The sequence below is a fragment of the Clytia hemisphaerica genome, unplaced genomic scaffold, assembly GCF_902728285.1.
Source record: "Clytia hemisphaerica strain Z4C2 unplaced genomic scaffold, Clytia hemisphaerica genome assembly, whole genome shotgun sequence".
In the NCBI taxonomy this organism is placed as follows: Eukaryota; Metazoa; Cnidaria; class Hydrozoa; order Leptothecata; family Clytiidae; genus Clytia; species Clytia hemisphaerica.
The window spans coordinates 981,953-993,567 of NW_027104528.1; the positions used below are offsets into that span (position 1 = coordinate 981,953).

At 36.3% G+C, this 11,615-nt stretch overlaps 1 protein-coding gene across 1 annotated transcript; it reads right to left on the bottom strand.

The window, feature by feature from the left end:
- Positions 1 to 287: 287 nt before the first annotated feature.
- Positions 288 to 11,494, bottom strand: LOC136822069 (NADPH oxidase activator 1-like). The gene is made up of 10 exons (XM_067078280.1): positions 11,442 to 11,494; positions 8,719 to 8,828; positions 8,107 to 8,319; positions 7,417 to 7,499; positions 6,276 to 6,384; positions 5,046 to 5,180; positions 3,941 to 4,123; positions 2,836 to 2,944; positions 1,618 to 2,104; positions 288 to 1,383 (listed from the first exon to the last, which is right to left on the bottom strand). Exons 2-10 carry the CDS (start codon positions 8,758 to 8,760, stop codon positions 1,287 to 1,289), a joined length of 1,458 nt encoding a protein of 485 aa, XP_066934381.1. The 5' UTR covers positions 8,761 to 8,828; positions 11,442 to 11,494; the 3' UTR covers positions 288 to 1,286.
- Between the last annotated feature and the right edge of the window lie 121 nt (positions 11,495 to 11,615).

The window sequence follows — 11,615 nt, forward strand, 5'->3', positions numbered from 1 at the left end:
AGAAATGTGCTATCTTGAATGGAAGTGCACTTGGCGAATAGAATTGAATATACAATCAAAAAGGCGCGAAAAAAATTGCCGTGTATTTAAAGATCGCTAGCGAAAAAGCCTCATGCGAGAATGGGAGAGTTCCGATTTAAGCGTATTATAATATAGATGTCGACCTAAAGCGCACCTTTCCACAATCTCTTACAAAACCTGTCTGTTAAAAACCTGATATGTACGGAAATTTAAAAATTCATTGCCGTACTATGCTAGTTATACGTGAATTGCCAACGGTATCAGAATAGTTTTTAGTCAATTTCAGTCCTTTTATTTCACCAAAATAAATAAGCTATTTTTACAAACAAAATATCCAAGAACAGTTCTTAGTGTGTTAACAAGTGATGCAGTCATCTACTGAGATACAAATAAATACAATGTGCTCAAAACATAAATCTATCTACAAATAATGAATTATGTGATATAAACCCAGTACGATTTCTAGACGACGGCATGTGCCGCCAAAAGAATAGCCTTCAGAATCGGACCCTTACAGTATAGCCCTTGAGTAGTGAAAAGGTACCCTTACATACAGTGCATTTTACTGAACGTTTCTGACCCTTATAGTGTAACTTGATTTCATTTCTTATTTTGATATTGACCTCAGTCTTTTTCACAAACTTCTTCATAACGCTATTTTTTCTTTTTTTTTTGAAGTGCGGTATCGATTATGAAAAGTGAACAATTAGGATTTGGGATGGTGTCAGATGGCACAAAATGTGACCAGGGAAAGGTAAATAGAGAAAAATATCATACGATGAATCATTGGATATACTCACGGTGAAAAATCTGCAATTAATCAAAAAAACTTCGGCTTTTCACTCTATATACCCGGGAAAGTTAAAAGCTTTTTACTGGGGGAAATTTCAAAACATTCAAGATATTTCAAACCAATTTTCTGACTGGTCAGATCCCAAAAAATAACTTTCTAAATCGGACCCTTACCTTGCAGCCCTTGAGTAGTGAAAAGGCACCCTTACATACAGTGCATTTTACTGAACGTTTCTGACCCTTATAGTGTAACTTGCAATTCAGTAGTCTCCGAACACACCCTTACAGTGCATTTGAGGGTCTCGAAAAACCTACCCTAAAGGGCAGCACATGCTGTGGGTCAGACCATATGAGTGCCCCGGGATACAAATATCTAAAAAACTAAGATTTCGTTTCCTTTTGGCTACCAGGTACGTGCGAGCGGTAAGGGTAGTATCCCGAGAGGATTCAAAATACTGATGGTGTGTAGCTTTTTACTCAGATGGATAGCATAGTATTACACTACCTTGTGAAACAGTGTTCAATGATGAACTATTCAGCGTGCTTTGTCTTCCTATGTCGTCTTCAGTTCTACGAAAAGAAAAAAATGTGTGTTTTAGATTAGATAGTTTCTTTTTCGTAAAGAACTTTCGCGTATTAAACCCTTTGCAAAGTTTAGCACTGTTTTTGTAGCCAGATAGTTTTTTTAGTGGAGCCGTAGGCCCTTAAGCTTTAAAAATATAGTTTGATATTAGATGGACAATAATGGCTTAAACAACAACTGGATTATCGAGAATGATTTGTCGAGGAAGAAAGTTTACCCACCGAAATTCAAATTGTCTTGGCAGCTGTTGTCTAGAAACGTTTGCTTGTAAATCATTCATTGTAAAACCACTAGTAAGTCGGATTTTACGGGTGAAACAGTATTTCAAAATGACTTCAACTTCATCACTATGAGGTCCTGAATCTGTTAGATCAAATGCTGGTTGAACCTCGACATGAGATACTGGTGACATTAGTGCGACTTCCTCAATGACTGGTTCATCTCTGGAGAGCTTTGGTAATGGTTTTTCTGGTTTTACTGATGCTTTTCGCTCACGACCCAAACCTTCACGTTGAACAAAACTTTCTGTTTGAGATAATTTACGCTCTTCTGATGCAGGTGGTGTTCCCGGGCAGACGGGTAACGGCATCATTGGCATTGGTTTGGCACTGCTTCGACGACGTTGTGGGGTCCCCGAGGGACTTATTGATGAATTGCTTTCAAAACTTACTTGTCTTGAATTCGGTGTTAAGGATGATTTTCGAGAACCTTAGAAGAAAGTATGATAAAAATAAAATAGTTATTTGTAACAAAAAAGCATAATACACGGGCTGCAAAATTATATCAATGGAGTCAAAACATGTCATTACTCGAAAAAGTTCACGTGATTTACTTGCTTTACTACTTACAGCTGATAACTTTATTAGTGTTATTAAATTCAAACCAAACAGAAATAAATGTCATGTAACAAGCACATAAATATTTCGAGTAAAAGCGTGATTTGTCTTCAGACAACCTGTGTATTGTGATATGGCTTTTTAACACGGCACATAACATAACAGATTTGATTTCTACTTATTCCACTTTGAATATTTTTTACCAACACCTAATTCTTATAACGCATTGCCAAAACCTTATATAAAAAAAGTAAATTTAATAGATGACACACAATCAACACAAACACTACAGCAGATTCACCACTTAAGCTTTAGAGTGATACTACCCCTTATAGCACCGCTTGCACATCTCAATATTATTACCAATACTTCAGTAGCGTAACCAAGAGGAGCGTGAATTTTGTGTAAGAGAACAGACTTTTATGACACAGTAATTATCTATTCATATTTTAAAAAGATAATTACTGTGTCATAAAAATTTGCTCACTTACAGAGATTTTGCGCCCCTCTTGCCGACGCTACTGTAAACGTTATAACACCGCTTGTACATGTTAGGGTGAAAGGAGTTTTGATTAGGATACGTCTCAATATTATTACACGCACCTGCATCAAAGGTTGCGCTTGGTGTTAATCTTCGTTGCTTTATTCCACCATCAATTTGATCAAGACCAGATGGAGGTACCGCACTGCTTTTACGTCTCTGCTCCTCTTTCTAAAAATGGTTTAACAATATATCCTTGTTAATAATACCTCCTTCTCACAGACCCACCGGGAACCCTTCTCACTGGGAAATTTGACCAAAATATCGTGTCCCCAGTGGAATCCTCGAACTTTTGTCCTCACTGAAAATAATCAAATAAACCAATCCTCACTAAAAAATACGTATTATGCTATTTTTTCATCCCAACTGAATTATCTGACTTGAAAACAAAAGAATTCATATCCCCTGCCATAAAAGCTATCTGCATATCAATCCACATCGAGTTTTAATCCGTGATTTTTACCCCCATTGGCGCTGAAAAAATCCTACTGGGTCTGTGAGAAAGGGGTGTTTGATAACCCTTTATTCATAATACAATAATTAATATCTTCAGAGAATTAGATTGGAACTATTTTTACCAGACTTGGATATGCTATCAAATTTTGATATTAGTGACCACGCGCTGGTATAACGATTTCAGATAATCAACTTCATTTCACCCTAAACTTTGAATCTCCTTTCCTGCAAGTTTTTTCAGATGAGATGGAGTTTTTATAAGATACTTTAATAGTTGGTCATTTGAAGTAATAAAAATGACGCGTTCTTTAGAAAAAGTAATAAAATTGTTTTATTACTGGTTAACGACCAATCAAATCAAATAAGAGCTTGTAAAAACTCCATCTCGTCCCAGTTTTTTTGCCGCATAGGCAAACTTTTTGATCGTGTGATTAGAAAAAAAGACCAATCCCAATAAAGAGATTTTGGTAACGTGATCAAAAAGTATGCAAATCGCAACTTGGGTTTTGTCTTTTACCAGCGGAAAAGATTTAAAAATTAAATAAACGGTGGGGGGAGGGGTCCGAAAAAGAATGGGGGAGGGGATCCGTAGAATTTATTCGGGATAATAAAGTAGCATTCATCTACAATGAACATCTACACAAAGTTGTTATCTTTCTTGGTATTAGTAGTAGATCATAAAAATGGTCCCCGAAGATCCTAGCAACAAACCTTTTGTTCGATGACTTTATCTTTAATTCCAGAGAAACATGCATAACAATCTTCCTCGCTATCTGTAGAAATAACTTTAGAAGCCCCAAGATAATCTTTCTTTTCTACATTTGCGACGAGTGCTTTGGCTGGTCGAAATATTTCACTTTGTGGAGGATAGAAAAGCTGAATGGGCTTTCCTTTCTAGAATGAGAAATTGCATTATGGGTAATCAGAAGTTCTAATACTTATTCATAGGTGGTTTTAGACCACGTCGAATTCATCTTCCTCTGATAATTTCAGCGTGGTCTAAAACTACCTGTACCTATAGTGGTGTAGATACTGAAGCGTATAGTGGGTAGAGGAAGTTTCCGATGATTGTACCAAACCTTTTGATTGAGACAATAATTTCAAAACGAGGCAAATGATGTTCGTAACGTAATTTTATGAAAAGGTACTATTGAGTAACTCTTCTTTTCATTCTGCAAAAAAATTGTTTTTCTGCATGATTTAACCCTATTAACCTCAGCTTTTTTGATTTTTGTAGTCCCAGAGGGGGGGAGTAGAATCTAGCCACCCTCGATAATTTTTGATCTAGAAGAGCTATGGCCATGAAATTTGGTACAGATATTCTCCATTATGATATAAATTTCCAGGAAGAAAAAATAAATTGACGACGTCATTCAAAAACCGATGACGTCATCCCCAAATTTCTACCTGTCGACCTGTGACCTCATTTATGATGACGTCATCATTTTTAAACTTTTTTTTAATTTTTAAAATTTATATTGTCAATGGCTATCACGTGTCAAAATTTGAACATGATTGAAAATGATTGAATAAATAGTTCAAAAGTTATTAGCACTGCAAAATTTCGAGTTTTAAGCAATTTTAGATGGGTTTTATGTCAGTTTCACAATAAAGTCATAAAACCTGATCTGGACGACCTATGACCGTAACATTTTGCACAAGTACTCTTAATAAGATTTTGTTAAAAGTCAGAAAGTTTCAGGTCGTTAAAATTTTTTTTCTCTGGGATATACACAAAAGAACTCCAGCGTGGTAGATTCTACCCTATTATAAAGAAAACAAGATAAGATTTTTGAACAAGTAAGAAATCTCTTACAGCGATCTTTTGAATATCTACCATAATTCTTTCATGTCTTTTGTCAGCTTTCATCTCTAAAGCTTGTTTGAGTGATGCTTGTGCGCTTTCATCGTTACCCAAATGGTGATGCGTTGCTGCTTCATTGGTGTAAATCTATAAAATGTGAAGAAAAAACACTTAAAAGTTTCAAACTTTTCCAGATAGTAAGACGCTCCTTTTTACCTCATCGGCCAAAACTTGGTCGGCCCTAAGTGACTAAGTTTTGGCTTGGTGACTAAAATTAGGGCCGATTGAAAATTTAGGCCGACTAAAATTTTGGCCACATTAAAAGTTTATAATTAAGCTTTCCTTAATCCACTTTTCATATCGGTATTACTTTAACAAAGAATTTACGAATATATAATTTTTAGTCGGTCTTAATCATTAGTCGGCCCTTAGCGACTAAATTGACGAGGTGACAAAAATTTGGGCCGACTAAAATTAAGGCCGACTAAGTTTTGGGTGATAAGGTATATCGTCAGCACTATTCTTACATACTTTTGGAGGACCAAGCGTTTATACGCAGCAACAGTTTTATAAGAACAAAGAGCCTCTACCTCTCTTCCTTTGAAAAGAGTGTATGATTTTCCCAGAGAAAGAAACGCTCATCAATTTTTTGTCTTCAATCACAATCACGCAAATCAGCAATCACATATCCCTTTGAAAAAGTCCAAATTACGTATCACGGCTCAAAAATCTTTTAAATCACGATCACGTTTTGACCTCTCATCACGCAATCACGAAGAAAAAAATTCCAAATCACTTAATCACGCTACAAAAAGTCCCTATCACGTCATCACGAAAACCACTTGGGGGCCCTCCTCGCAATGTCCAACTGAGAAGGTTAATAGCAGCAGTCTCAATATGGACTAGCTACAGCAATCCCCCAATTTATATCTGAGACACTTCACATGGTCCCCCTTTCCCCCACTGTCAGCGTTGAGTTCTCGACCATTTCCGGACTCAACACTGACAGTGGGGTCCGGGGGACGGATTTTTATCTTCCAAAAATGTTTAGAAATCTTCTGTCTCAAGATATTTGTTGGGGGATTGAGGGTACGCTAATTTGGAATTCTGTTATACGAATGTTTCGAAATAATTCAAACTAACCCTCTTTAAATTAGTTTCTGTATACGAATTTATGTGGAATTCGAACAAATCAGATTCTCCATTTAAGTTCGAATTAGCGGGAGCTGATTATCACCCTACCTCACAAGAATATAGTTGGAATTTAAAACCAAGTTGTCGATAATCCACAAATTTGTTTCCTCGCAACAGTTCTTGTGATTTTTGAAAGTTTGATAGTGCATCTCGATACCTATGTAGTTATAGAAAGTTTTAATAACTTTAACAAAATTAGATCCATCTTAAAAAGAGAATGTAGCCCAAAACGCACCCACATTAATCGTCATATGGCCATATGTGTAGCATAGAATATGCTGTTTTTACACAGAATACACAGATAGAAAATATGCAGGAAAAGTAAAGAGCTACCAAAGAAAAGTAAAGAACTAGTCTATGGTAGTGGAAATACATATACCGAAAAATAAGCAGTGATACGGAGTTTGAGAGGACACCTCCACCACCTCTTACTAGCTAGGCCCGAAATTTTCATTATCTCGGACAGCTTATCTGTTTTAAAATTATCATGTTATGAAAACTATTTCTTTCTAGACTTTTTCTAACGATAGAATTGTCTTACTCTTAGGTGCCAAATAAACGGTCCCCCCCGCTTGTTAATTTTTCGATTTTTTTCCAACCCCCCCGGACCTTATTAGGACCCCCCCGTTTATTAATTATTGAAAAAATTCCTAGCTTCAAAAAGGAAAATTCCTTGTTTTACTCTAAAAAGCCTAAATTTAGTCTATTTTGACCCTTTTTAGGGTCTTTAAAGGTCCATTTTCCAACCCCCCCGGTAATTAGGTCCCCCCGTTTATTTAATTTCAAAATTTTTTCCAACCCCCCCATTTATTCGAACCCCCCCCCGTTTATTTGGCACCTAAGAGTAGTCTTCAACTCGACAATAATCAACATGGGCTTTCAAGTACGTTTTGATGGTTTTTTCAAGTTTGCCCTTATTGGAACTAATTTTCGCGGGAATTAATTTTAGCGGTTTTTTGGCAAAACCACAAAAATTTGAACCCGCGAAATACAATTTTTTCCAATTTTATCGAAACATTTGAAAAATCTCTAGGAAAATGAAAGAAATTTGTCCACAAAAGGGCAAAACCGCGAAAATCAAAACCCATGAAATGCAATTTTTCCGATTTATTTTTTTTTCGAACGTGAATATTAGTTCCCGTGAAAATTAGTTCCAATAAGTTAGTTATGATTATCATATTGAACTTACTTGTCTTGAAAATAATTTGTCAGTCCAAGGAAAAAGAATCCTAATGCTGAGTGTGGGTCGCTTTTGACTGCTTTTTCATAATTCTAAATGATAGGGAATAGTAAAAAATTAAGTTCAAAAAGTATCATAAGCTTGTTCCAACAGAAAAGCAGGTTTCATAGCTTTTAGTTCGAAGAGAATAAATAGCAAACCCCTGTGTCACGGACCCGGTGGCGCCCCAAAAGAAAATTTGACCGAAATCTCGTCCCCGGTGGAAAACATACCCTACATTCTCAACCCCACTGGGTAATAGACTTTCCAATTGAAGTCAATGTAAAAAATTGCAACAAACAAAACGATCCCCACTGGATGATTTTAGCTTAGGACAATAAAATTTAGATTCCAATTGGGATTTCGATAGAAATCTTATCCCATGGCGAAAATTTCCACCAAGACTTTGCAACAGGGATGTAATAGCGAGGTTATGCATTCGAGATAAATCGAGGGAGACGGTATAAAGCAAAGTTGACATGTCTCCGAAATCACCGTCCACTTTGCTCGACGACAGTAAAAACACCAAAATACAGTCGTCTGTTTAGGTGAGCAAAGGCGATATAGAGCTACACATCAACTATCAACTTTGTTTTGTATCGATTTCACTCACTGTCGCCCTCGATATCCTCCGATACATAAACTCGGTAATAGCTATACCTCTGAAGCACTCTGCAAGTCATTTTTTCTCAAATAACAACACCCAATATTCAATAACATCTTTGCATTCTGTTTTGTATTTTTGAAGACTTCGAGTGCTTCATCAATCCTGTTGATATCATATAGTTGAACTCCTTCATACCAAGCTGCAATATCATCGGCTGAAGACATCTGTTTGGCCATACTGGTTGTTGGTTTAGCAATCTCGTTGGTCTAAAGGAGATGAGTATAAGTTGAGTAAGTTTGCAGCCGAAGGCACCATTTCCTTTGCTGTCTACCCGAAGGTAGCGACGCGCCGTTTGTTGGATATTTCTCCCTTGATTTTTCTCTTTAAGAGATTAGAATAGACCTTTTCATGAATTACGTCACAAACATCACTTGTCTCGTATTCAAACAATTACCATGGGTCTCGTCTTGAGACATTAAATGATTTTTTATGAATATAGGAAGTAGTCTTAATAAAACCCGCTGGCGGGATTTAATCACCATGGCAATAATTTCAAGACGAGGCGAGTGATGTTCCTAACGTAATTCATGAAAAAGACGTTAAGTTAACGTTAAGTTAACGTTTGCTTAGCCGTTTCATATGTTATTAAGTTGAGTTTATCTTACCGCTGTTGATGTTTTTTTTCCCATGTTTTTTAAAAGTTCCATCTTTGTAGTTTATTATCTTCAAATCTTGCTTGAGTGCTCTGAAATTGTTCTACCTTTTCTGATGTTTTCTATCATTGAAATAGTAGGAATAGAAAAACAGTTATGGTATGTTCTGAAATGCTATACCATAAAAGTCGGCAAAATATTATCAAAATATCATTTCTATACGGAAAAAAATAAATTGCTATGAAAAACCAATGAGAAATACAGTGACGTCTGTATAACTCAAACACGCACGCGTTAAACCCACAGCTTTCCGGTTCATAGTTGAATGAATAGGCTTTATGCTACGGTCACTCTTAAGAAAAGACATAATACTTCCATATATGAGGCTCCCCAGTGGACCCTCGATTCACAAAATAGCCCAGATTCACGCATTCACGCAATCAAAAAGTGGATTTTCACGTTCACGCAAGTCTTTTCAATTGACGCATTCACGCATTTCTTTTTAATTTTCACACATTCACGCAACCGAAAATGTCCATTCACGCATTCACGCGAACCCCCGGGAGGGCCCATATATCACAGGAAAAATTTCTATTTCCAAGGTTGAAAATTCAATATTTTTGGGTTGGAAAATTTGATTTAATAATTGAAGGCTGGAAATTTGAGCGATTATCTTAAGCTGATTTGGAAAACGTAAATTACCCATAGGTTTTGTAGAATAAACCAATGTCCTTGAAAAATCAAGTGAAAAAAAAGCAATGTCGAAATGACAATTTTCCAAGGCTGGTTGGAAAAGATGACTTTTTGGGTGGGACATTTTTATTTTTCCAAACAGATTGGGAGATGAAAAAAGCGTCAAAAATCGATGTTGGAAATATGATTTTTTTTAAGATTAAGATTTCAGATTGAAAAACTAGTCTTTTTGCGTTGGAAATGTGTGTTTCTCGAAACAGTTTGGAAAACGTAAAAAATTCATGTGGAAATTACATTTTTGTGAAATTGAGACTCCTCCTTGCAAAACTAGTCTTTTTGCATCGAAAATGTGTTTTTCTCCAAGCAGTTTGGAAAACGGTAAAAACCCATGTGGAAATTACGTTTTTGTACCATTTTCTGCACATGTCCTTTGAGAACACCACAAGCGATTTTTCGCCTAGAACTGTCGTGATATATAGCTAACCTAGATATTAGGCTATAATGTGAGCAGTCAAGCTGTAAGTTTCCGTCAGGTGAGGCGTCCCTTCGGAGCGGCCTCGGTCAATCGCAGTGAGTTCGCACAATGAAGCACATAGGGTACTTGTGTCATAGTTTCAAATGGTGCCCTGCTGAGCTGTGTGGGTGATCTAAGATCAACCACGTATCTGTGCGAACAATAACGAGAGATTGACCGGGAGCCATCGAGCTGAGGCTCGCGAGTGACTGTTCACAAAAACAAAAACCTTGTTTAAGATCTCTTTTTCCACATCTCTGTCATTTCTTTTTGGATTTTGGCTTTTTTCAACCTGGATTTTTGAAAATTCCAACCTTTTTTAGCTTGGATTTTGGCTTTATTCAACCTAGATTTTTGAAAATTCCAAGTTTGTTTACTTTGGATTGTGGCTTTTTTCAACCTGGATTTTTGAAAATTCCAAGCCATGGAAAATGCAAAGATTCCATCCTTGGAGAGTGTCCCAAGTTTCCAGGTTGGATTTTCCATTGGATTTTATCTATTTTCCAACTAAGAAATCTTGAAATTTCCAAACTTGGAAATCGAAATTTTTTTCCTGTGTATATAGCACCTTCTAAAATCCCTGTGTTACAGCACCGTTTAGAAATTGGAACACAAATTTATTCACAAAATTAAAAAAATTTCAAGATGTGGAGTAAGGTTTATAAGGCATTGTTAGCTGAAGGGAATAGTAAACTTGTTCGAGTTGAGGAGAAATTCGAGTTATAGAGGTCCCAGTTAAAGAGACTCCACTGTATTTCGAAAGAGGTCTGTGATTGAGACTAAGAAACTGATAATCGTTAGTATAGGAATTGCTTTACCAAAATGCAAGGCATGCATTCGAGTAATAGAGATATCTTGATTGTTTATACAGAAGCAAGGCATATTTAAACGTTACAGATAACGATAATTAACCTTAAATAAGCAAATGACGGTGCTTGTCCTAACTAAAATCTCATCCCAGGCTCGAACCTGCAATCACCATCTTTTAAAATCAAGAAAAGTCTAAACTGCTCCAAAGTTACACAGGTAAGCTCTGATTCCACCAAAACATTTAATGTACAGAAAGTTTAGAACCATTTAGATGCTTGATGATTAAAAAGCAGGGACTTATGGTCATAATAGCACGAAACTTAATTATCATTCATTAATGTAGAATTTGTTATAAGAATAATTAGACTTTTAATTGCTTATAAATTTCTTCTTGTTTTGTGGCAAAAGGACTAATTGCAGCCAGCAGTGACTGCATCTTAAGTTGACAGGAAACAAAACCATATAATGCCAGTTCAAAATAACAGTTTAGCTTCAAAGAGTTTCTTATGTAGTTCTCTCGTCGAGTTCTAGGACTAAATTAAGTATTTAGTAGACAGGTTCTTAGAGATAAAGCACTAAAGTTAATCAAACACTATTCACGGAGGACATAGAGGATATATTGTTAATAGAATTAAGTGAATTCTCTTCCTACCTTCTCTTTGTAAAACAAATAATTTTAACTCCCACTTTTGATATCTACAATGATTACAATACATACCTTTGATTAGATTATATTCGGATTGGCTTCTCGTGTTGGTTGCCATCTGATTTGTTATTATCATAGGTGGCTTTAGTTAAGGCTGCTGTCTATCCTTTTATACAGTTGAAGCAGAAAATTTTGCAGTGGGGCTGGGGTCTCAGCGGGTCCGTAACACAGGGATGTCTTGACTGC

Bases quoted from the DNA above. Each gene is read 5' to 3' on its own strand.
- LOC136822069 (XM_067078280.1), bottom strand. From the start codon at position 8,760: ATGGAACTTTTAAAAAACATGGGAAAAAAAACATCAACAGCG. The intron at 6,385-7,416 runs GTAAGTTCAATA...ATAACTACATAG, and splicing joins ACAAATTATTTTCAAGACAA to GTATCGAGATGCACTATCAA. The intron at 1,384-1,617 runs GTGGGTAAACTT...TTCTTTTCGTAG, and splicing joins CCAAGACAATTTGAATTTCG to AACTGAAGACGACATAGGAA.